Here is a 27,936-nt window from a genome sequence, read left to right on the forward strand (position 1 = left end):
GAGAAGGGAGAGTGTTGACATGTCGTGGGGTTGTTAACCAATGCCATAAAACAGTATGTGTACTGACTGTTTGATGAGAAACTATTTGTTCTGTAAACCTTCACCTAAAGTACAATAAAAAAAACTAAAAAAAAAAAAAAAAAAACACAGCATCTGAAATCTGTGATATAATATGAAACATTATGAAAGCATAATGTTTCTCCTTCTAGTTTTCCTGTATATAGAAGTCCAGGTTGATTTTTTTTTCCATGTAACATTTTAAAAAGTCACGTAGTATGTTATGATTATTTTTTGTTTGCTGTACAATACTACTTCTGGAATTAAAAATTGTCTTTTTTTTTTCATTTGTTTAGTTTTTTATGTATTCAACTCCGAACTTTTCCCAGCAGCTAAAAATTCTATCAGTATGTCTAGAATCATCACATATTTTATCATCTTCTGAAAGAAAGCTCTTAAACTTCCTGACATGCTCCAATCTGCACTGTCGGCCACTTTCTAGGTCTGTGACAGAACTGTTTGTTGTCTTAGGATCTCTTCCCATCATCATTCTGGAGACTCCCTTTTGTTTGAGATTCCCTATTTCCGGTATCCTCTTGCTGTATTTCGGAAGAAGCCCTGGTGACACAATGGTTAAGCACTTGGCTGCTAAACATAAGGTTGGTGCTAAACAAAAGGTGAGCGGTTTGCAGTTAAACTGGAGAAAAGACCAATTAAATTGGAGAAAAGACCAGTTAAACTGGAGAAAAGACCGGGCAATCTGCTCCCGTAAAGATTACAGCCTAGGAGACCCTATGGGGCAGTTCTACTCTTTCATAGAAGGTTGATATGAGTCAGAATTGACTGGATGGCACAGAACAACAATGCTGTATTTCTTATTTTAATCTTTCATTTTAATGTTGCTTATGTTCCCGTAGCTTCTATAACGTAAAAATTTTTAATGAGTTACATATGAAATACTTTGGTCTATTTTTACACCTATTAAAGAGTTTGGCTGGGTATATAAATCTGGACTGGGAATTATTTCCCTCAGAACTTTGTAGAGTCCATTAATTTCCAGCGTGGCTGCTGACAATTCAAATGTCATTTCGATTCCTAATCCTTTGTATAAAATCTGTTTTTTATCTTTGTGGAAGCTTACAGGACTATCGTTAGTGTTCTGAAATTTCATGATGTATTTTACTTTGAGTCTTTCTCAGACATCTTATTTGTACTAGGCACTTGATCAGACCTTTCAATTTAGAAATTCATGTTCTTCCATTCTCAAAAATTTATTATTTATTTGAAGATTTCTTCCTTCTCTTTTCTCAGGTTTCTCTTCCTGGAATTCCTATTATTTGGATACTGGGTCTTTAATTTTATTTATTTTACTTAACTTTTAATTTCTTAAGTTTTCTCTTTTCCATATTTTTGACTTTCTACTCTTTCTGTCCTACTTTCTGGGAGATTTTTCTTAACTTTAATTTCCAACCTTTATATTGAGTTTTTCATTTTCCTATCATTCTTATTTTCCAAAAGACATTGTCTTTGAATACCCCTCCTATAAAACATCTTGTTCCTCTTTCACAGAATCAAAATATTTTATCTGCCCCTGGTCACCCTTTCAACTCAGTACTGAAATCACTCCTGAGGTTCACCCTTCAGTCAAAGATCAGACAAGTCTATAGGGCCAACAATAATACACGTGAGGAATGTGCTTTGTAGTTCAATCATGTATACGAGACTAAATGGGTACACCAGCCCAAAAGCAAAGACAAGAAGGCAGGAAGGGACAGGAAAATTGGACGAATGGAAATAGGGAACCCAGGGTGGAGAAGGAGAGAGTATTGATACATCATGGGGTTGGCAACCAGTGTCACAAAACAATTTGTGTATTAATTGTTTAATGAGAAACTAATTTGCTCTGTAAACTTTCACCTAAAGCAAAACATATATAAAATATATATATTTTATCTGTGCACATTAACAGTATTTATTTACTTACTCACCTTTTCTTCTTTGTACATAATCTTTTTCCACTAAGTTGATTTTTTTCTATTTTCTTCCCTCAACTGTCTAGTGATGACTGTCATTATTTAAGCAAGAAACTCTTAAAGAGCTGACTGGAAGCTCACAGCTCACAAGTGAGCCTTATTTACTAGAAGCTTTGATCTAGGTTAATGAGGCTGGACCAGTTCATTAGAAATCCCCAATGTGATTATTTTTTGATCTTTTCTCTTATGCTGTGCACTCTTCCTCCCACCCACCTCCCCAAGACAACTCTTCCAGTCTGCTCCCTGGTGGGTACAAGCCTCAATGCAGAAGTTCCAGGTACGAGTCTGGATAGAAGATTAAAAGCTCTCACATTCAGTATGTAAATTTATCTATTTTTAGGATGGTACATATATTTTACCCTTAAATGTGCCTGTTGTACAACAGTCCAGAGATCCTCTCTTTTACCTACTCCAAGAGAAAGGAAAAAAAAAAAACCCTCTAGTTTTCTCCTGGGGTAGAAAAAAGGGAAGCACTGGTTCTGAGTTGCACAAGAAAGACCAGGGATTCCAATTGCTTCCTAGACAGATTCCAATCAATTATCCAGTTCTCAGCCTTTACTATATGAGATACATAATGCTCCCAATCCTAGGGCCTTTGCTCCACATTATAAATAATATAGTTCGTTCTCAGCTTTCCTCCCACTGCTAGCTTAGTATTTAGCTTTCTCCAATCTGCCTATTTATTACCTTTCATCTAACTGCTTTATAAGCTTATAAAACATTGATGTATTGTCTCTTCTCCCATCTTCCTTCCTTTTAAAAAATCCCTTTATTGTCCTTTTCATAGGCTTTCAAAATAGAGCAAGGCATTTCAATATGTTCAATCTACCATCTTTACAAAAAAGTCTCTTTATATCATGTACCACTATATGAAAATATTTACTTAATTGATTTCATCCCCACCACCATCACCACACACGCCACAATGTAATATTCATGAGAACCCTTGTCTGTTGTGTCCATAGCCCTTAACACTGGTACACAGAAGATGTTCCGAAAGTGTTAGCTGAAAGAGTAAATGAATCAATCAATGAATAGGAACTCAAAGACACCTACCTTTCCCCACCCAAAAACCTGGTCCATGGATCCCATTTTAAGAATCTCTGTTCTAAGGATTTTACCTGGTCAGTTAAAGAAAACTATGGTTAAAACCATAGGAGAAATTCCCCTAACCCTGCCCCCCAAAAAGTCCAAACCATGGGAGACATTCATTTTGGTCAACTTGACCTCATATACTCTTCTCCTACCAACAGACTCCCACCCCACTCAGTGAGATCCAGACCCAAGCTCCATCAATCAGAGTCCCTCGGCAAAATTTTTAAAAATGAAGTTGAAAAGAAACATTCTTTTTCTTCTTTTATTAAAATCATAAATAAAAACAAAGAAATGTAGATGACTACGTTATCCACTATGTGATAAAATCTATGAGAAAAGAAAATCAGAGCTATCCCACAGAGACAGGCACATGAGGCACAAAAGAAAGACTCCAAACGACACTCCATCCCTGATCTCATTTACTTACAGTCCCTGAGAGAAGCCATGATTCCATTCATACCAAATTTTGGTTATTCAGCTCCTTTTTTTTTTTGGTGATCTACTCATCTCATTCCCTTTTCCTCTCAATAACAACTTCTTTTTTGTTTCAGCTAGGTCAGGGTAGCTATTTGCTTATGCCAAGATACTGCTTTGAAGAGATCGTATTTAGTTCCTATTATATGCAATTTCACATTTTACATTTACTTACATAAAATAAATGCCATTTTACATTTATTTACATTCTACTGCATTAAATAAGATATATTAAGATTCAGTTCATAACTTGTTAAATGTTCTTTAATACTACTGCTGCTACCAATGGACACCTGCTCTATTTTCTCCTCCAAATCTCGTATGTGAAGAGGGGCAGATATGGCAAGGAAGACATTCATTAGATGAAAAATACAACTGTTCCTTATTAAAATAAAACTGTACTTTAATCTTAAGTTGTACTCAGCTGTTGTTGATACAAACTGGGCATCACAAATAAGTTACATAATAAGGAATTTGTTCTTTCTTTTACTTCAAAAAAGGGGTATCTATTAGAAGTGACACCTTGCAGATGTTCCTTGCAGAGAAAAACTGATGGATTAAGTGATACTACGCTATTATTTTTTAACATTTCTACATCTTTTTGAATGCAATAGAGCACCATATAAAACAAATTTGTTTTAACTGCCACTTACTGCTTCCAGTTGTTTCTTCTTCTGCACTAGTAACTCCAGCATGAAGTTGACATTAGCCAAATCAAGATTATCTTGGTCAGTTCCCAAGAAATCCTGAAATATTTGCCATCTGTGGCCATTCTAAAAATGAAGGAAAGAAGAAACAATAACTTTCCAAGACTGTCTCAGACTCTCTAAAATAAACGTTTAATTCCTATTTCCTAATATGTTTACTACATAGATATCAAAAATATAATATTGCAACCTACTCCTCTGACTTCCACTGCCTTCCTAGACATAATTTAAATACTATTTCTCCCTTAAATGAATTTAGATGACAGATATGAAAGGTATATTCAAGGCAAATGTCAACTTAGAATCTCTAAAAGTATAATTTTCGAAATATCTGGATTTCAATTGTTTCCCTAGTCGTATTTTCAACTTTATACTTACCAACAACAGAAAAAAAAAACCCAAACCTATTGCCGTCAAGCGAATTCCAACTCCTAGCAACCCTATAGCAGAGTATAATTGCCTCATAGGGTTTTCAAGGAGCAGCCAGTAGACTCAGCAGCCTTTTGGTTAGCAGCCAAGCTCTTAATCACTGTGCCACCAGGACTCCACGTTATACTTAGTAAGGTATTAATTTAAGCTCACTTGCCCCATAAATTGGGCCTCATACTCTTATCATAAAATCTTTCAATAGTTTTTCCAAAATATCTGCTTATAGTTTCACCTCGCCTTATACTCCTTCAAATGCCATGTATTACAAGCCAATTACACCTCATTGTAACCCCATCAAACTTTTCAAAAGATAACTCTAATAAAGTATTTCAGACAATGCAGTTTAAAAGGTCCTACATTTGAATAAAACAATCCCAAAGAAATCTCCTTTAAAAGAAATCAATAATATACTAAACTTTGACATCTAATTAATTAAGTCAATAAAAACAACAAAATTAAATTCATTAAAAATAGTAATAAGAGCTGAAACATACGGTGCTACTCACTGAGTGGTCCAATTTGAACCTCTTTTCCTCAAATCTTTGCTTCTGTTTGAGAATGAGCTCATTCACTGAAAATAGAAACAAAACAAAAAACACACATAATTTGTATTTTTGTTAAATGTATCAATCTAACTGTTCAGTTTAGATGGATTCTATTTTACAAAGCTCCAAAAGTAAAAAGATGCTAAGCCAGCATTTTACTTTATTTCAAACTAGAAAAGGCAGCTGCTGCTACTACTATGTACTACTATTACTACTACAGAAGAATTCTTCAGAATATGTATTTTCTCAATGAAGACACTGTTGGCATTTGGGGAGAGAGAATCCTTCACTGTTTGAGACTGTCCCTTGCCCCACAAGGTAAATGGTTGATTACAGGAGGATGGCGCTAAAGATTTTATTTCTTTTTCATTTGTGAATTTTCTAAAAATACCATGGCAGATACTGTTGGTTACCTATCCAAAAACCATTCTGCCCTTTTCCTGGATAACAGCATGATTTTTGATAAGTGTTAGACTACCATATACTTTCAAAGAGGCTGGATATCTCCCCAGTCCCAAGGTATGATTCTTGACTAATATAAGCCAATCTACTCATTCATTCCCTTGCCAGTAATTGATGTGGGATTAAGCATGCACCCAGTCTTGCCAAATGAGAGGTGTGCTGCCTCTACAAAAAAAGGATAATAGTAAAACAAATTCTCTCCCTGCTTCCATAGGAGGATGATATCTGGAACTGCTTAGAGCCAATTTGTAATCTTGAGGAGAGCTAGTCAAAGGACCAAGGCATATGCTGAAGACAGAGGAAGTAGAAAGATGGAAAGAACTTGATATTATTGAACCACTGAATTAACTAGCCCTGGAAATTCTTTTCATGTGAATCAATATAGTTTCCTTAACGTTTACACCACTTTTAATTGGATTATTCTATTTTATACAGCCAACACATCCTCACTGACACAAAACTGACAAAAGGAAGCTAACACTAGTCTAGGTAGGCACATTACTTTTAGATATTATTCTAATGGTTATTCTCTCCATTTTGGATTCGAGGAAATTTTAGGACAGAGAGTATAAGGAACTTACTCATGGTGACATACAGAACAAGACAAAGTTAGGATAGAAACTTAACTGTCTAACACTTCCCATTTATAACACGATTCAACTATAAACACTTCAAACAAGCCAGACAGATACCAGGCTACACTATAAATCTATGCTTCAAAGATGAATAAGACACAATCCAAGACCTCAGACAACTCAGACTAGCAAGACAGACACATATGATAAAGCAATTATAAAGTGATAACCAGTACTATCATTGAAAGAGATTAACAAAGAACACATGGTAGAGATCAAGCAAAACTGGTCTATATGTCTTAAAAGCCTGTGAACGGCCATCTAAGATACTCTACTGGTCTCATCCCTTCGGGAGCAAGGGAGAATGAAGAGAACAGGATATAAGGAAAAGATCAGTCCGAAGGACTAATTGTCCACAGCTACCAAGGCCTCCACCAGACTGAGTCCAGTACAGCTAGATGGTGCCCGGCTACCACCACTGACTGCTCTGACCAGGATCACAAAAAAGGGTTCTGGACAGAGCTGGAGAAGGATGTAAAACATAATTCTAACTCACAAAAAAGAGACCAGATTTACTGGCCTAAAGGAAACTGGAGAAACCTCGAAGAGTATGGCCCCCAGACACCCTTTTAGCTCAGTGGTGAAGTTACCGCCGACGTTCACCGTTCAGCCTGGGAGTGGACAGCCCCGTAAAACCAAATGAGACTAATGAGGTACAGTAGTCCAGTGACAAGGGCCAGAAGGCAGAAGGGGACACGGAAGCTGGTGATAGGGAACCCAAGTTTGAGTAAGGATATTGTTGATGTGTTGTGAGATTGTTAACCATTGTCACAGGGCAACATGTGTAGTAACTGTTAAATGAGAAACTATTTTGTTCTGTAAGCCTTCACCTTAAGTGAGAATAACAGCACAATTCGAAGAGCGTAGTCAATGTCACTGAACTGTGCATGTAGAAATTTTTGAAATGGTATATCTTTGGCTATGTGTATTTTCACCAAAAAAAAAGGTTGAGAAGTTAGAGGGTTGACATGTTGTGGGGTTGTTAACCAATGTCATAAAGCAATATGTGTACTACTGTTTCATGAGAAACTATTTGTTCTGTAAGCATTCACCTGAAGTACAATTAAAAAAAAAAAAAGCCGGACTATATGGTTTCATGGGACATTCCAGTTAACTGGCCTGACAGCATGTTTAGTGCCTCTGTTCTATCTCCTACTTCATTGTGTAGTGCCTCAGGTATTAAAAGCTTCCAAGTGGCCATCCAAGGTACAACAATTGGTCTCTATTCACCTGGAGCAACAGAAGAAGGAGAGCCAGGAACAGGAGGAAGAAGTGGAATGTGTGGTTAACTGCCTCCATGAACAACTGCTTCCTCTGTCAGACCAGAAAAACTAGGTGGTGCTCAGCTACCATTACTGAATGTTTTAATCAAAGATTCTATAGAAGAATCCTGATCCAAAAAAATAAAACGCAGAACAGAATTTTAAATTCCCATGGAATTCAGGCTTTCTGAAGCCACGGAGCTGGATGAACCTCCAAAACTACTGCTGAGATAATCTTTAAACCGGCAACTTTAAACCAAATATATCCCCTGAAGTCTTTTTTAAAGCCAAACAATAGTTTGTGCTTTTTTAAGAGCTACCTATATGGGATCAAACTGACAACAGCAACTCTCAAGATTAGATAGGAAACTTAGGGGGCAGTGAGTTTATGTTAATGGGGGAGGAAAAACTGAGTAAAGGGTGAGATGGTTTCCACGACTTGAAGAATATAATCAATGTCGCATGTAGAAACTGTTAAGTTGGTGTATGTTCTGCTATGTATACTTAACAATAAAAAATAAATTTAAAAAAAAAAAAAGCAAGCAAACAACCCCCTGCCCCTGCCCCAAAAGCAAGTTACATAGAATAGACTCAACATTCAAATGGCAATCCAAAATCACCCGTTTAGAAGCCAGCACAACTTGTACAAGGAAAGGTCATGGAAGCTCCACAGACACATTCAAACTCCCTGAGGGACCGAATTGCTGGGCAGAGGGCTGTGGGGACCATGTTCTCAGGAAACATCTAGCTCAACTGGCGTAACATAGCTTCTAAAGAAAATGTTCTACATTCTACCTTGGTGAGTATCATCTGGGGTCTTAAAAACCTACGAGCAGCCATCTAAGATACTTCACTGGTCTCACCCCTTTGGGAGCAAGGGAGAATGAAGAAAACAAGATACAAGGCAAAGATTAGTCCAAAGGACTAAGAGACTACAACTAACACAGCCTCCACCAGACTGAGTCCCATGCAACTTGATGGTGCCCGGCTACCACCACTGACTGCTCTGACAGGGATCACAACAGAAAGTCCCGGACAGAGCTGGAGAAAAATGTAGAAAAAAATTCTAACTCACAAAAAAAGACCAGACTTACTGGTCTGACAGAGACTGGAAAATCCCTAAAGTATGGCCCCCATACACCCTTTTAGCTCAGTAACAAAGTCACTCCCAAGGTTCACCCTTCAGCCGAAGATTAGGCAGCCCCATAAAACAAAACGAGACTAATGAGGCACATCAGCCCAGGGACAAGGATTAGAAGGCAGGAAGGGACAGGATAGCTGGTAATAGGGAACCCAAGGTCAAGAAGGGAGAGGGTTGATATATCGTGGGGTTGTTAACCAATGTCATAAAACAATATGCATATTGTTTAATGAGAAACTATTTGTTCTGTAAACCTTCATCTAAAGTACAAAAAAATAAATAAAATATGGGGAAAAAAACTCACCCGTTTAGAGGGAAAACCCTTTCAAAACTATACTGGAATTCACAGACAAGAAAAGAAAAATAGTAAATTCAATCCTGTAACTGGAAATTTAGTTTTAAAAAGCAATCTTTCTGCAATTAGCAAAAAACAACAGCTAGTCTGTTTATACTACAGATTTGAAGCTTTTAATGACTCAATCTCTGTCTTATTCACCAGTGTATCTCTAGTATAGTACCTGGCACACAGTAGGCATCCATTGTTGGCTGAATGAATGAATAATTAAAATCTTGAAGGCATATTCTTAGATTTCAAGTCTGACAAGCCACTTTTAGCTAACACTTTCATATTTGTAATCAAGATAAACATTTACTTGAAACCATAATCAGTTCTCAAAATTAAGATCTAAATCTGAAGAATAATCTATACATTTGTTAATTATAATTCTATGGAGCCATATAACATCCATATTACTAAGAACAAACTATGCATTTCTACTGCTAAAGCATCAGTTTTAGTAACTGCCTTTTTAGAGGCAGGATATTATCGTAAAAGCATAGATTCTGTAGCTACTTTTTATAAAACAGAGATTTTAAACTATACATGCATGTTGCTTTTTACATAAGTAAGTAAGGGGCCCCCAGACACCCTTTTAGCTCAGAGGTGAAGTCACTCCTGAGGTTCACCGTTTAGCCGGGGATTAGACAGCCCCATAAAACAAAACGGGACTAATGAGGCACACCAGTCCAGTGACAAGGACTAGAAGGCAGGAGGGGACAAGAAAGCTGGTGATAGGGAACCCAAGGTTGAGAAGGGACAGTGTTGACATGTTGTGGGGTTAACCATTGTCATAAGGCAATATGTGTACTAACTGTTTGAGAAACTATTTGTTCTGTAAACCTTCATCTAAAGTACCAAAAAAAAAAAAAAAATTATTTATGTGAGATCAAATTGACAATAGCAACTCAAAAGGTTTGATGGCAACCCTAGGGGCCAGTCAGTTGAAGATAATGGTGATGGAATAATTTGGAAAAGGACAGTGAGAACAGCAGCACAACTGGAAGAACGTAATCGATGTCACTGAATTGTACATGTAGAAATTTCTGAAATGGTTATCTTTTTGGCTATGAATATTTTCACGAAAAAAAAAAAAAAAGGTCCTCCAAGGTCGAAAAGGGAGAGTGTTGAAATGTCGTGGGGTTGTTAACCAATGTCATAAAACAATATGTGTACTGACTGTTTAATGAGAAACTATTCTGTAAACCCTCACCTGAAGTACAATAATATTAAAAAAGAAAATAAGTAAGGGGGTCACATTCATTACGGGGGTAAAAAAATTCAATACACAAACTTTAAAGAGAGGAAAAAAAAACAAAAAACAACCAACCAAACTCGTTGTCGTCGAGTCGATTCTGACTCATAGTGGCCCTACAGGACAGAGCAGAACCGCCCCCATAGAGTTTCCAGGGAGTGGCTGGTGGACTCGAACTGTCGACTTTTTGGTTATCAGACAACCTCTTAGAGAGAGAGAGACAGTAAAGACTAGAGACTAGGGAACTGGGGGTGATGTAAGAGGGCATGAGGCTTCCAGGATCAGGACACAGAGAAAGACAGCTCTCAAGATCAAGAGGGAGGGAGAGGAGCAGAGGTGGGAGGGGAGCGTGAATATGACAGAGAATGCAGCAGAAGTTACAAGAAGAGATTGAGAGAAGGGAAATCAGAAGAGGGAGGGACTATAATGTAACACTTAGGAGTAGGAAAGGCAAAATCTAAACATCTCTCTTCATGAAAAAGTGTTATGACTCTAATGATTAGAAAATCAAATCCTTTTTGAGTATTTGGCTTCCAATTCTTTGCTTTCATCAAAATTAAAAAAAGACCTAACTTGTTAATTAATAAGTCACTCGTTATTTTATATATATATATATATACATATATATATAATCAATAGGTGATTTTTATAGCACATTAACTCAGATCAAAGAATTGAGCAACACTGCTGTAACAAAACTCTATACTCTCACCAGCATATGTATATAAACAAGATTTCTCAATAACTGTATGTATACTTTAAAAATAACAAAAATACAACTTTTCTTCCCTGGCTGCCTGAGGAGTGACCACCATCATGAACGACATGGAAGTATCTGGACCAAGAAGTTCATAAACAAGTGACCACTTCAGCGGAAACAAATAGTCATCAGAGTCCTTCACCCTGGGAAGGCAAAGATACTTAAGACAGAAATTCTGGAAAAACTAGCCAAAACGTATAAGACCACACCAGATGTCATCCTTGCGTTTGGATTCAGAAACAAAACAACTGGCTTCGGCATGACACATGACTTACTATTCCTTGGATTAGCAAAGAAAAACGAACCCAAACATAGACTTGCAAAATACGGCCTGTATGAGAAGAAAACGAGTTCAAGAGAACAGTGAAAGGAACCCAAGAACAGAATGAAGAAAGTCAGGGAGACTGCAAAGCCAAGGTTGGTGCCAGCAAAAAGGAATAAAGATTCTGCAGTGATTGTGCAGATTTTTACCACAAGATTAAGGAACTATAAAAACTGTAAAAAATTAAATTTAATTTAAAAAAAGAGATGATCTATAGGGATAAATGTTATTTCCATGGCCAACATACATAATCACATTGGAAGCTGCACTATAATTAAAAGACTTCAACTATGGGCATAAACAATTACACTCCAATTACCCAATACAAAATTTCTTATCCATAAAAAAAGGTTAAAATTAGATTGTCTTTAAATGCACATGCACATATAGGTGTATCTGTAGGCATATGCATATACAAATTTGTACATACAATGTGCTACATATAACCAAAACCAAACCCGACGCCGTCGAGTCAATTCCTACTCATAGCGACCCTACAGGACAGAGAAGAACTGTCTCATAGGGTTTCCAAGGAGTGGCTGGTGGAGTCGAACTGCCAACCCTTTAGTTAGCAGCCGAGCTCTCAACCACTATGCCACCAGGGCTCCGTGCTGCATATATACCCACATAAATAACAAACCACATGGAGGGGGGTGCACAGTTACAGAGGCTTTCTAGACATATACAAACAACTCGCAGCACTGGTTTACTGGGCTAGAAGGCCTGGGACCATGGTCTTGGGGGACAACCGAGTCACTTGGACCAACTGTAACATAGTTCACAAAGATAATGTTCTACGTCTGGAGTCTTAAAAGCTTGCGAGCAGCCATCTAAGTATACAGCTATTGGTCTATGCTCATATGTAGCAAAACAGAATGAAGGAAGGTTTTCTTATAGTTGGCGCTCTGAATTCAGATTTCTAGCCTCCAAAACTGGAGAATATAAATTTGTTTGTTAAAAAAAGAAAGAAGGCAATTTGCTTATATTAGAAAAAATAAACTGTCTGAAAACTGGGGGAAAAAAAAAAAAGGAGAGAGAGAATGAAGGAAATCAAAGGCTCAAAGAAGAAACTAGTCCAAGTGACTACCTGCCCATATGAACTACAGCCTCCTCTAACCTGAGACCATAAGAATTAGATGATGCCCGGCTACCACTGCCGACTGTTCTGACCAGGGACACAATAGAAGGTCCTAAATATAATGGGAAAAAATGTAGAACAAAATTCAAATTCCTAAAAAAGGCCAGACCTACTGGAACGCCCAAGACTATCATTCCAAGATAACCTCTGAACTTGGATTTGAAGCTATTTCTGCAAGTCACCAAGTAATAGATTGGCTTATAAAATAAGCAGTATCACAAGTGAGTAATGTGCTCCCTGAACACGATATGAGTAAACAATTAACTATATGAGACCAAACAGTCCAAAATTTATACAAAAGCAAAGATGAGAAGGCAAGAAGGGGAAGGGAAGCTAGATCAATGGAAACATAACAGAATGGAAATAATGAGAATGCTGACACACTGTAACAACTGTAACCAACGGCACAGAACAATTTGTATAAAAATTGTTAAATGGAAACCTAATTGGCTGTGTAAACTTTCACTTAAAACAAACCAAAAAAACCAAACCCATTGCCATCGAGTGGATTCTGACTCATAGAGACCCTACAGGGCAGAGTAGAACTTTCCAAGGAGCGCCTGGTGGATTCCAACTTTTGGTTAGCAGCTGAACTCTTAACCACTAAGCCACCAGGGTTTCCTCACTTAAAACACATACAAAAAAATTATTATTAAAAAAAGAAAAAAAAACTAGATGATCCTCAAGATAATTTCTAACTAAAAAAAGTCAGTAATTGTGACTTCTTATTTGGATACATATATTTAAGAAATACACATATATAGGAGCCCTGGTGGTATAGTAGTTAAGAGCTTGCCTGCTAACCAAAAGGTCAGCAGTTCAAAACCAGCTGCTCCTTGGAAACCCTATGAGGCAGTTCTACTCTGTCCTATAGAGTCGCTGTGAGTTGGAACTGATTTGACACCACCTAACAACAACATAACATACATATAATGTATGGAATCGCTTTACAACTTCAACAGTACTACATTTTTCGTATTTCTTTCATACTAGTATAAAGTACTCCCATCTTACTTAAAAACTCATACAACAGGAATTTCAAGCTTACAGACCCATTAAGAAATGATGCCTGAAAATTTTAGTAAATATCAAAATCTTCAAAACATCAGATTCTTTTCTGTACTGAACCATTCCAAAAGAAGTAGTACCAAATGACAAATGATGAAAAAAGAGACTCTAGAGCCACACAGCTGCATCAATCCACACCTGCCAGCTCAGGGACAAAAGATTCTGCTTTGCAGTACCTGGTTTCCCTTTTACCTAACCTAGCCCATAAAATCCAGTCCTCCTGTGCACCATACCACTCAATCTCTCTCTCTTTGTTCTTTTCTAAGTTCCTTCTCCAAGTTTGGAGCCCTGGTGGCACAGTGGTTAAGAGCTCAGCTGCTAATCAAACGATCAGCTCCTTGGAAACCCTATTGAGCAGAGCATTTCTACTCTGTTCTGCAGGGTTGCTGTGAGTCGCAATCGACTCGATGGCCACGAGTTTGGTTTTTGGTTTTCTCTGAGTTTGTCATGAGATTTTATCTACCTAGAAGAACTTCTCATTCCAGCAGAAAACTGTCAAAATATTTCCTTCAGTGCTCCTTCATGCTATGCAATCACTCAGTGATTTTTCTTCATTAAAAGATATGGATTATAGTGAAAAATAAAAGAGAAAAAAGGATTGCAGCCAATGTAATTTTAGAGCAGAGGTAAAACTGAAAACCATAGCTAAAAAGGTTCAAATTCATGATTTATTATAAACCACCACTTGACTTAAGCAAAATCATACTGCAGCTGAAGCACTGGCAGGTCATAATTTAACACACAAGTAGACTCCACGCTGTATCTCTGAGTATGTTACTCTTTAGAATGAAAAATCAAGCTTGTTGATATACATACCCGATGGTGTCCGGTTCCATGTCTAACTATATTTTAAAATTAATCTTTGGTTTCTTATTCATTTATAAAACATTTAGACTAAAGGTTTCCCACAATATCATAGGCTTTTCAACATGTAGAATTTTTGATGTACACAACTGGCCTCTGATTAGACATTATTCCCAACCAATTACACTTAAGGGTTCCCTGTTCATCTCTTCTCCAGTTCTTACCATTCCTCTCTCAAAAGTTCTATATCCATGTGTTCCTTCCCTAATTCTTACTTTTCAATTGCCTCTCCAGGTCATAGACTCTCTTCCCCCAATCAGGAATCCTCATACTCAAGTTTTCTGGTTTTTTTTTCTCTTTCCCTTCAATATTCCCCAAACATTGCTTTTCCCTCCATATTAAGCCTTTCCTCTGTTTCTTCTCACTTCTGCCCCCAAAAGCAACAGAAATGCACAACACTGTGTAGAGGCACAGGTGTTCTGGACCTCTGACATTCTCCTTCATCCTCACATTCTGCCTAGCCATCTATGCATGAATCTAAGACTTGTGTCAATTTTTTTTTTTTTTAATGAAACTTAAAAATAACATGATTTGGTACTGACAACATATGGTATGGAATCTATGATACAACCCAAAAAAGACTGAGGGAAGTTCCCTGGTGAGTGGGAGAGAAAGAGCTACTTACCTCTAAGCTAGGTTCTCTGAAAAAATTGGTGCTAGCACACACTTTGAGGGACAGTTTATTTAAAAAATAAAAGTCATTCCAAACACTCACCCAAGAAATTAGGATACAGATGGTCAATATTGTCCACAACATAGTTACACTTGGGACATCTATTATTGTCCTCCAAACTTTGATGAATACACTTGTAGCTATTAGTAAAGGAAAAATAAAACAGGTATAATTAAATCAATGATAAATCAATAAATTGGTCACAAAATAATGCCTATTAGTCTTTATTCCTCATTAAATGTATCTCTGCTTATATTTTTATATCATGAATAAGACACTTAGGGCATTAATTGGATTAACAGTATCCAAAAGTTATTACAAAGTAAACTCTAATAATAAGCCTACCAGATATAAAATTTTAAAAAATGTACTGAATAAATTTTAAGTTTATACAATTTAAATTGTCTATTACAACACTAAGAAAAGTAAATGCCTATAGGTTAGTTAAGAAACTACTGGTGTTCACAGGAGCGCTGACATCCTTAATAGACGAAGAAAAAATTCAAATTTAAAAGAAATAGGGAAATTAACAAAGGGCAAAAATCAGTCAATAAGCATGAAAAAAATCATCACCTGCACTAGTAATGGAAAACTGATTTAAAATTATATACTCGTTTTTACTGATCAGAATGCAAAAAGTTTAAAAAAAGAATACTGTCAAAATTAAGGATTACATGTGGATATGGGCAATCTCATGTACTACTGGAGGAAATATAATGGGTACAACTATTTGGGAAGCCAAGTTATATGAAAAGCCTTGAGCCTGTGCATCCCCTCTGACCTAGTGATTTTACTTCTACGAATTTATCTTAAGGAAATAAGCAGAGATGTATATGTAACAAGAATGATCAGTATAGGGTTACCTGTAAATAGCAAAATAAATTAAACGCAGCCTAAGCATTAAGAAATCCATTAAATATATTGGTAAACACCAAGTCAATGCAATGCTAAGCAGGCAGTAAAAATCATATAATAATATGTAACTATATGCCATAAAAAATAATCTAACAGCTATTAATAGTTCTCTCTAGAGAAATGGGACTACAGGAAACTTTCCTTTTTTTTACATTACATATTTCTGCAATGTTTAATCTCTTACAGATATGTATTGTCTATAAAAAGAAGTTTTAAAGATTGTTCAGCTAAACCACAGAGAAATACCTAAATAATATGAGAAAAAAAGTCATTATATCATTATATTATTGAATAAATGTGGCAATATACAAAAGTGGATAAATATCATTTCATTTTTGTTAAAAAAAAAAGTGTATGTGTACACTAAAAATAAACTGGAAGAGAAATTCACCATAATATTAACAGGATCTGTTTCTGGGTCATACAATTATGAGAAACTTTCCCTTTGTAGATGTCTTTTATCCAAGCTTCAATATAGTAAACATGTATTACTTCTAAAAACCAGAAAATAAAGAGTGACATAATACACTAAGTTAAAAACACCAGTGTTTTAATGAATTTTGATTGATTCAAAGAGAAGACCAGAAAAAAAAATTTATAAAAAATTATAAGATTGATTTATAAAAATGATTCCTAAAAAGAAAGTACTTATTTTATTCTATATCCAAATTACTATCAATTTACTTTACCTTTATAAACTGATTTTTATATTCTTCTGCCCCTCTCCACCTTATCAAGTGAAAACACTACATCCGTCAGGTTTGACAGTTCTGGTTATTTCCTACTTTCTCACAAATCTTTCAAGATAAGTAAAATGGAGGAAATTATGGTGGATCAAAGGTCTAATAGTAGTCTTTGGCACAGCACAGCATGTCTACTTATCAGGTCAATCAATAATTTATTACACTTCACAATATACCCACTCCTCACTTATCGACTATCTCATTATCCAACATTTCACATTTACTATATAGTAAAAAATTTACTATCCGACTATTTTGCACATTAACGATGTATATTTGGCAGCAATGGACACTGAGGTGTGAGGCGAGAGGGTAACGCTGGCTGTGATGGTTAAGGCTGTGTGTCAACTTGGCTGGGCCACGATTCTCAGTGGTTTGGCAGTTATGTAATGATGTAATTTGACAGTTGTGTAATGACGCAGTCATCCTCTATTTTGTGATCTAACGTAGTCATCCTCCATTTTCGCATAACGTCAATTTTCACGTAACGACCTGGTCTTTGAAACCTAACCATGTCGAAAAGTAAGGAGTGGGTATATAGCGAAACAAAGTTACTGAACTAATGCAGTAGACTTTTCAGAGCCTTTTTAAAAATACCACAGTAAATTTATAAATTAAAAGAAGACATTAGGAAAAATAAAAACCCCAGTCTAAAATCTGTTTAGCATTTCAACACTTTTCAAATCTTTGAAAGAAGGAGGAGAAAGTGAAGGAGTAGGAAGAGGATGGGGGAGAGGAGGGGAAAACAGGAGCAGAAGAAGACATAGCTTGAGTAACAAAGGTTAAGACAGAGCCAGAGTTAGAATCCTGATCTCCTGACTTAAAGAGCTTGCTCCTTTAGCTCTAGGTCAGTGGCCCTCAACTGAGGACAATTTTGTCCCCCAACAGACATTTGACAATATCTGGAGACATTTTTAGTTGTCACTACCTTGGGCAGGAGATGGGTACTACAGGGTAGAGGCCAGGAACGCTGATAAACAACCCACAATGCACAGGACAGCCACCCAAAACAAAGAACTCTCTGGTCTAATGTATCAATGGTACTGAGGCTGAGAAACTCTGCTCTAGGTCAACCAGTTTTCCAGAATAATCAAAATTCAAAGTCTTTGAAATAAGGGTGTGATTTTCTATGGAATGCTAAGGTACCAAATCAATTTGTGGGCCAAAGAAAATACTACTGCTAAGCAATCAGCCTGGAAAGACCAAGCCCATACACATATCAGCCTAAAAGCAAGACCTATGTGACCAAAATTTCATCAGGTACACGGAACATAAAGTGACTCATAAATCATAATAATATGTAAATGCATTGATACATCAGGAAATAATTATTCAAGAAGGTAGGATGGCCTTTAAAAAAAATAGCAAAAGATTCTGAAAGAATGCACAATCACCACTTACCAGTGGTAACATCTAATGACGTGGGCAAGAAAAGCTAAGGGGAAGGAAGACACTTGCATTTTATACTACATCTTTCTATACAATAAAAGATGCTTTTTTAGCTACAAGTACACATTGCTTTTATCACTTTAATATTTTCTTATTTTTAATAAAGTAGATAATGCAAGCTAACAAAGTTATTTTAACTCTAAATTTTTTCTTAAATGACTGGCAGATTGGACGTACCTATCAAAGAAGCATCATGCTCGAGATCAAACTAAACCGCTGCCAGCAAGTTGATTCCGACTCATAGCGACCCGACAGAACAGAGTAGAACTGCCCCATAGGGTTTCCAAGGAGCAGATGGCCGATTCGAACCGCCAATCTTTTGGTTAGCAGCCGAGCTCTTAACCACTGCACCACTAGGAATCAAACTAAATGATTTATAAATGCTATTAACACCCAATAGTTGTCATGACTAAGGGATATCAACCTGCCAGATATCATATCAAATTTTAGTATAAAATTATGGGCCTAATTTTAGTATTAATTAAAATATAAGGATTATTAGAGCACTTCTATAATACTAAGGCAAAAGTAACATGATAAAAGAATAGGCAAACGATTTATGAAGATAACTGATCAGAAGTTAAGATGTATCACTCTTCATCAAAAAACCAAAAAATAAAAAAGGAATTAAAAGCAGAGATTAATGGGATTGACATAATCTAAAAATAACACTGAACAAAGTGTTAAAGAAGACAATATACGACTTTTTAATCCTCTATATCCTTTTCCCATGTCCTTCTCAGCTTATTTTACTGTGCTGCCCTCCTATCCCCACAGGTGAGTAAGTAGCACTTAACACTTCATCCAGGTTGCCCAGCGCCCCATTACAGTATGCACATCCAGATGTGGTTTTCTAAAACAGCAGTCAAAACTCTTAGTTAACAACTAATAAACCCAAAACTTTTAAAATCCATCTGTCAGACCTGGCAAACCTAAGTATTTCACAGAAATTATGCACCGAACAAAAGTTTACTGCTTTGAAACTGTCAGATCTGTAAAGATATATTAGTCAAGAAAATATTATGGTTACAAGATAGTTAAAATTTGTTTAAAAAACATAATTTCTCAATGGCTACATTTACATATTAAAAGTTGCCAAAAGAATTTCATTGAATAAAATCATCTTACCAAAAGCTGTGGCCACATTTCGTCATGTATGCTTCTTCAATCATATCGAAGCAGATGGGGCTAAAAAGTAAATACAAGAATAAACAGACATATTTTTTATTAGACAGAATGATTACAAATTGGAAAAGGCTGGTCAAAATACTGACAATATCATATTTTAAAGAATAGTTCAGAGTTAAGTCATCAAACATTCTACCAATGAGATGAAATTTCTATGCAGCTGAACTTTAGGGGATTGCTGGCAAAATGACAACTTGTTCAAGTTCACCCTAGGGGACATCAAGCTCCAAAATAATGATGATAATTAATACTTAAATAGCAAACTATACACACAGTGAGGTAGGTACCTATTATTATACCTATTTTATAGATAAAGAAACTGAGACACAGAGCTGTTAAAGTCACACAGCTAGGAAGTAACAGCCAGGATTCAAACTCAGGTCTATGTTCTTAACCGCTATGCTATACTGCTTCCTGATACTCCCTTGTTTTCCTACAGAAGCTTAAAAGCAAAATATTGAAATTCGCAGCCTCCTTTGCAGATAGGATTAGCCATATGACATAGTTCTGGCCAATGAAATGTAGGTATCAGTCCCTAGGTGGGCATTGTCTACCAGAACAAAAATGCAAAGTTTTGTAAAAAGAGATTTCCCTTTATTCTTCCTTTTCCTCCTTCCTGAGACCCTGATGCAGTGCCTAGAGACGTATCAGTCATCTTGTGACCATGAACACAAAAATTATAAACTAAGAAGATGGATTTGGAAGAGAGGATACTGGTTCCTTAAGCAGCTGCATCAGGCCTGGACCACCTACCTCTGGGACTTCCCATTACATAGCAAAAGTGTATCTCTCACTTGCTTAAGCCAGTGTTTATCAAGTTTTCTGTTACTAAGGTACAAATCCAGTTCTTACTGATGATACAATCACACAAACTATAAATGAAAATTCATTCCTTCTTTCAAGAAAGATTTACTGGACATAACCACTATCTTAGAATATAAGGATATAAAGTCTAACATGTTATAGATGAGCACAACACAATGAGAGAAAAAAAAGTATACTATTAAGAGGATACATGCATGCAATGGAACCCATAATAAAGACAACTGAGATTTAGGAGTTGGAGGATGGGAAAGGGACAGAGAAGAACTAACCAACAAATTCACTGACCATGTTAGGAGTTACTTAATACAATAAATATCTAACTGGTAGAATTTTGAAAAAGAGATATTTTAAAGTTTAAGGGTCTTGAACTACGTCATTGCTAAGACATACAACACTTCTATGCGAATAATAAAAAGGCACTCTCTTAAATTGGATGCAGCACCACAAACACACCGCTTGATGAGTTAATGGGGCCTTAGTGAAACTAGAAATAGGCACTTTCTCTTACAGTCCCCCAAGAGGGCACAAGACTTAGTGAACTGGATTTCAGGCCCAAAGGGGTGAGCATACACAACTGTAGAGTATACAACTTGCACAACAGCATATACAGCCTTAGATGCCAAGTCCGTATAATGCCTAGATTTTAAAGGGGAAAAAAATATTTGACACATTTTCAGGTTACAAAACAGTAGACTTACCATAAAAATTTGCTACTCTCCCTCCTGAAACCTATTAAAATGGTACATACCCGAAACCAAACCCACTGCCCATCAAGTCAATTCTGACTCTTAGCGACCCCACAGGACAGAGTAAAACTGCGCCATAGGGTTTCAAGGCTATAAATCTTTATGGAAGCAGACTGCCACATCTTTCTTCCGCAGAACAGTTGGTGGGTTCAAACCACAGACGTTTTGGTTAGCAGCCAAGCACTTCAACCCCTGCACCACCAGGGCTCCTTAAAATAGTACATAAGGAAATAAAAAAACATACAAAGTCACAACAATGAAAAGAAAAGGAATGGAGCTATCAGTGATGAAGATATTTCAACAAATTCCCATAGAATGGAAAGTAGATACAGAAAAGGTTAACAAATGAATCAAGGTAGAGAAAGTCATAGACCAGAATAGATATGGAAAGGGATAAAACCAAAGAGGAAGTCAACCTGCCCTATGTAACTCCAAAGAGGTTCGATACTTAGCAACGCTAATGAGGAGAAAAGGCAGAACTAAAACACATGACTGAAAAGGGAGAGGATTAATTGGAAGCCTGAATATGATTAGGGCAGTGTACCTGAGTGCAGCAAACAGTTAATGCACTTGGCTGCTAACCAAAAGGTTGGAGGTTCGTTCGAGTCCACCCAGAGGTGCCTAGGAAGAAAGGCCTACTCATCCACTTCCAAAAAATCAGCCACTGAAAACCTTATGGAGGACAGTTCTACACGGACACACAAGGACTGCCATGAGTAAGAACAGACTCAAAAGTCACTGGTTAATAGTTACTTTAGTTATTCAAAGTATAGACCATGGACCAGTGTCAGTCCAAGAATTATGTGTTACAAGCCTCTGAAGAAACACGTACAGAAACTGGACAGTTAGTACCTTCAACTTCTATAGCAATTTGACAGAATGTTGTTTAAGCAAACTTTTTAAAATAGGGCTTATTGTATTGTGTGTCTTTTTGTAATTTCATTTTTGTAACACATTTTTTATTGTATTTTTCTAAAATATCAATCTATGACAGAAAAATAATTGAAGAAAAAAAAAATGCACAACTCTTTTACCACAGATAGTTTGAGCAGCTCTGAAACTGAAGATTCCAATTTTGCCCTGCCTCTCCGAGAACACACTGCAGCCAAGCATTTACCTCCTCACCCCCAAACTCCAGTAGTAAGAAAACTAAATCTTCATATATCACATTAAATTCAAGCAATAAATCAAGAAATAACAGTACCAACATATTATTTAGTGGAGTGGAGGCAATATAAAAGTAAAAATAATAGGTAGTCACGTCAGGATGCCTGTGTTAAGTCCTAGTGCTTCCACTTACTAATTGTATAATCTTGACCAATTATTTAATCTCCCTGTGTCTCAGTTTCCACATCTGTAAAAATGTAGATGATAATACCAGTATCAACCTCATGTTGCTGTTGGCTGCTGTCGAGTCTATTCTGACTAACTGCAACCCTACAGGACAGAGTAGAACTGCCCCATAGGGATTCCTAGGCTGTAATCTTTACGGGAGCAGACTGCCAGGTCTTTTCTCTGGAGGAACCACTGTGGGTTTGAACCACCAACCTTTCATTTAGCAGCCAAGCGCTTAATCACTGCACCATCAGGGCTCCTTATCAACCTCACAGGGTAATCAATTTTTTGTTTTTTTAATCTGTAAAGTACTTAGAGTAGTAGAAAGCACGTAATATGCATTCATATGTTAGAGATGTTTACTATCATTACCAGCAGAAGAAACATAAAAAAATTAAAAGGATAGCTTCTGAGGGGAAAGACCATCTTGGGAATACTGAAAAGGGAGACTCTGCTGCTTTTTGTTATAAGGCATTCCATCCTAATTATATTTTTAAAAAATCATATATTACTTTGATTTAAAACAAGAATACAAAAATAGCTGTCCCCTTGCATGAAACCCTGTAGTCCCAATAGTGATAAATCTCTAAAACTTGAAAACATTCTTCACAGTGAGTGGACAAAAGCAAACACTCAAATACTCTATTGCAGAAGGTCGAGATATTAACATATCAACCTTTAAAACAGCACCTCTAATACAGTATTTTTAAGACTTTTAAGATTAGAAAAGATCTTTCTAAGAAAATGTGTTTATAAGCTTTACTAATAATACCATCACATCTCTGTTTTATGCTGCATTAAATCAAACTTAGAAGCAAAATGCAAAATGTTTTAACAGATTAATCTCTTAGTTCAGATTTCCAACAGTGCCACCAATGGATATTTTAGGACTGGCCTTAGCAACCATAATAAATCAAGTGTGAACACTTGTACTCTCCAATAAAATTCCAATTTTTTTTTAATATTCATTAACTCAACAAATTAATGAGTACCACTATATACCAGGCACCACTTTCCTAGGTATTGAGGATATAGAAGTGAACAAAACAAACAAAAAATCTCTTCATGGTACTTACAATCTAGTAGAAAAGACAAACAATAAACAAGAAAGATATTATATATTATATAGTAACATTACCAGTACCAGGTGCCATCAAGTCAATTCTGACTCATGGCAACCCCACGTGTCAGAGCAGAACTGTGCTCCATAGTGTTTTAGAAAATAATAAATACTAAGTAGAATAAGAAAGCAGAAACGGACGATAAGGAAGTGTTGGGTTGGAAAAAAAGCTGCAGTTTTAGACAGGGTAGTCAGGAAAGCTATAATGAGAAGTTAACATTTGAGTAAACAATTCAAGGTAGTGAGGAACTGATCTATGCAGAAATCTGGCAGAACACCAATCCAGCAGTGAAAAGAGCAAGTGCCAATGTCCTGAGGTAGGTGTGTATTTGCCATGTTCAAAGAACAGCAAGGAGGCCAATGTGGTTAGAGTGGAATAAACAAGGGGGAGACCAATAGACGATGAGGCCAGAGAGGTAATGAGGAACATACAAAACAACTCTCTAGGTCATGTTAAGGACATTTCTTCACAGGTAGCAGTTCCAGCCTCTGTTCCATCATCTCACTCACTACCTAGTTCCATCTGCAGTAATAAAGCCCCCTAAAAAACTTAAGCCTGCCTTTTTTCAAAGGCAGAGATTAATCTTATTTGGTATTTTATGAAGACAGATTCCTCCTTAACCCATCTCCATCAGAACCTGTGTTTAAGGCTGCCTTATGTCACAGGTTGTATGAATAAGGAAAGGAGAGGTAAGGAAGAAAAGGAATAGAAGGTAACCTTTTTAGACTCTAATTTAATATTAAAAATTTTAAAAAAAGCTTCAAAGTAGGGTTTTCACTCACTCACTCACTTTGGACACGTCATCAGGAAAGGCTAATCACTACAAAAGGACATCATGTTTGGTAAAACAGAGGGCCAACAAAACTGAGGGAAAAACCTTCAATGAGATGGATTCAGACAATAGCCACAACAGTAGACTCAAACATACCAAGAATCGTGAAGATGGCCCAGGATCCAGTAATGTTTCGTCCTGTTATACAAAAGGTTGCCGTGAGTCGGAGCCAACTCGATGGCAACTAACAATAACAGAGCTTCAGGGGGAGGACTTTACAAAAGATGAGGTCACAACTGGCTAAGGAGGCCTCATGGCGCAACTGGCACTCGGCCGCTAACTGAAAGGTTGGCAGTTTGAATCCACCCAGCTGCTCTGCGAGAGAAAGACCTGGTGATCTGCTCCAAGATTACAGCATAGGAAACCTTATGGGCTAGTTCTACTCTGGCACATGTGGTTGCTATGAGTCAAAATCAACTCAATGGCACCTAACAACAACAACACAACTGGCTAGGAAACAGAGAACACCATGACTAAAAGCAACAAGTAATATATGTGGAAAAATAAGCAGGTGAGCCAATCATAGCCAAGAAGTGACAATGACTCATCTCAGCATGAAGTCACTCCAACACACCCTCAATCTCTTCCTGACCCTTATTCCATTCATGAGTTCTCACGACTCCTGCTCAAATAGATCATCAGCTCTAGCTCCACCAAAGGCTTAGAGTTGGGGAAACTTTTAATTAGGCTTTTGTAGTTTTAAGATGGATTAGACACAAGTGGAACAATTAGGAGAATTATCTCACAGTAAACCACAAGGAACAATAGGAGTAGGCCTCAAACATAGGATCTAGAGTGCTAGACTCAAGGTGGATCTAGGGACTTTAGTGCAGAAATATGGAATATATGTATTTACTAGTGCTCTATAATTAATGTACTAACTGCTCTTTTTCTGCTCTTAAATGATATCAGTTAGCAATACGTAGCCCCTCCAGCAGCAACACTACATCAAGAACTTTCATTAAAATAGGTCAATTCAGGGGTTTATTATTTCAAATTACTAGGACAGAAAATATGACTGGCCCAAAGCAGTATTTCAAGCCAATTCCTACAATTTTTAATTGCTATGTTTTAGTCACACTTCAGAACAGTACCCAATCACAGATAAATCAACTGGGGAAGATACTAAGTTCCCACAAAAGAAAAACACAGATACCTCAGTAGGCGGAACTATTTAAAAAAAAAATACCATTGCCGTTGAGTTGATTCTGACTCACAGTGACCCTATAGGATAGAGTAGAACTGCCCCCATAGGGTTTCCAAGGAGCAGCTGGTGGATTCGAACTGCCGACCTTTTGATTAGCAGCCGAGCTTTTAACCACTGCACCAGCAGGGCTCCAGTGGGACTACAGAAACAGCAATTTTCATATAAGTAAGTATGGACAAGGGAGGTATCATACCTAATATATTTCATTAGACAGCATCCCTTTCCTATTATCCAGGGGTGAAAAAATCCTCAAGATGCATTGGAGATATGTTCTTGGTATCCCTATCTGGAGTTTTAAAAATAATGTTTAAAAAGTAGTGCTTGACACTTAAGGTTTATTTTATAAGTACAGTGCTCATTTTAAAATATAATACAAGTTAAACTGTTCATCTAGTCTTGAACTGACAATCCAAACACCACACACAACATACACCTCTACAAAAAAATGAATTCAGTCATGTGGTAAAAATCTTTGGACCACAACTTCTCCCTGAACTTTCCTTTGGCTACCAAGAAACATATTGTTGCCTGAAACAAGTTAATTACTGAAGATCAAAACACAACCTATGGAAAGTAATAAAGAAATGGTCAATAAGCATATGAAAAGATGCTCAACATCATTAGTTATTATGAAATGCAAATCAAAACCACAATGATACACTAGTTCACACCCACTAGGTTGGCTATAATTTAAAAAAATAAAATCACAAGTATTGGCTAGAATGTGGAGAAACTGGAATGTAAAATGGTGCAGCCGTTGTGGAAAATAGTTTGGCGGCTGCTCAGAAAGTTAAACATATAATTACCATCTGAACCAGCAACTCTACTCCTAAGCATATACCCAAGAGAAATGAAAATATAGTTCAAACAAAAACTTATACATGAATGTTCGTAGCAGCATTATACATAATAGCCAAACAGTAGAAATAACCCAAATGTCCATCAAATGATGAATGAATAAACAAAATATGCTCTATTCATAAAATGGAATTTTATTCAGCAATAAAGAGGAATAAAATACAGATACATGCTACAACATGGATAACCCCTGAAAACATTATGCTAAGTTAAGGAAGCCAGACACAAACGGCCACATATAGTACAACTCCATTTATTTAAAGTGTCTACAACAGGCAAATCCACAGAGACTAAAAGTAGATTAGTGGATGCCAGGGAATGGAGGGAGGGGAATTGGGAAGTGACTTCTTAATAAGCACAGTGTTTTCTGTTTGTTTGTTTTTCTTTTTTTGTGGGGAGTAATAAAGACGTTCTGGAATTAATGGTGATGATTGTACAACATTGTGAATGTAATAAAAGCCACAGAATTGTATACTTTAAAATGATGAATGTCACATTGTGTGAATTTTACCTTGATTTAAAGAAAAGGAATAAAGAACTTGCACTTCCGGCTTTGAAGCAGTAACAGTTGCCAGAAATATCCTCCCATAGTAAACAATTAGAAAACTTCATAAAATAAATGAGCTCCAAGATTTCCCCATATCTTTCCTTGAAGACAATTTTCAGAACGCAGACTAGGCACAGAGAATTAAACAATGGCCAAAGTCATGATGAATTGAGGAGATACAGAGACTGAGTTTTATAGAAGTCAAGGTGGCTAGGATTTGGGAGCAAATTACCAGAGCAGAAGAAGCTGCAAAAAATCCCACAAATCTACAAAAGAAACACACTGAGTCTTTACAAATCTTTACATGTACAGGATGAAGCCCCAGAAGACCAGGAAAAGAAGACTTCCCAGGAAAAAAACAACTGCCAGGAGTTGTAACCCAAACAAAGCCAGAGCACATTAATAGCTGGTAAATGTTCCTGTTCCCACGAGCCAAAGAGAAGAGACCATGATAAATACACAAGACATTCAGTAGAGACCCCAGAAGGGTTACAGCCTGATAGGAGACCAAGAATAATAGCTACTCATAACCGACCCTTTGCAAAAGAACCTTAAAAACAAGTTTCAAAAGGAACTAACCTACCTGCAAATAACTTATCTGCCTGCCAGAACAAAGTCCAATGCTCTTTAGACGAAGACAAAAACACCCAACATGCAATAATGTGAAACTCAAAACACCCATCCAACAATCAAAATTTACTAGATGTGCAAAGAAGCATGAAAACCTGAGTCATAAACTGAAGAAAAATTAGTCAATAGAACAAGACCTAGAAATGATGGAGATGATGGAATTAGCAATAAAAAAACGTTTAAAAGAGATTTTATGAATATACCCAAGGATTTAAATGAAAACATGAGCATAATGAACACAAAAATGAAAGATATAAGAAAGAACCAAATGTAACTTCTACAGGTAAAAAATACAGTAACTAAAATGATTTTTTTAATTATGAGATTAACAGCATATTGAATA

The 27,936-nt window shown here is 36.7% G+C and overlaps 1 protein-coding gene across 7 annotated transcripts in view; it reads right to left on the reverse strand.

Annotated features, from left to right (window-relative positions):
- Positions 1-27,936, reverse strand: part of COP1 (COP1 E3 ubiquitin ligase) — a 235,295-nt gene that overhangs the window by 194,874 nt on the left and 12,485 nt on the right. For 3 of the 7 annotated variants that reach the window (XM_004372845.2, XM_023728059.1, XM_023728063.1), the window contains exons 2-5: positions 19,433-19,492; positions 15,240-15,337; positions 5,230-5,306; positions 4,253-4,372 (exon numbers count right to left, since the gene is read on the reverse strand). In XM_004372845.2, coding sequence (XP_004372902.1) covers positions 4,253-4,372; positions 5,230-5,306; positions 15,240-15,337; positions 19,433-19,492 — 355 coding nt within the window. The other 4 variants (XM_023728061.1, XM_023728062.1, XM_023728060.1 and 1 more) reach the window with 4 other exon arrangements.

The sequence above is a fragment of the Trichechus manatus genome, unplaced genomic scaffold, assembly GCF_000243295.1.
Source record: "Trichechus manatus latirostris isolate Lorelei unplaced genomic scaffold, TriManLat1.0 scaffold00021, whole genome shotgun sequence".
NCBI lineage: Eukaryota > Metazoa > Chordata > Mammalia > Sirenia > Trichechidae > Trichechus > Trichechus manatus.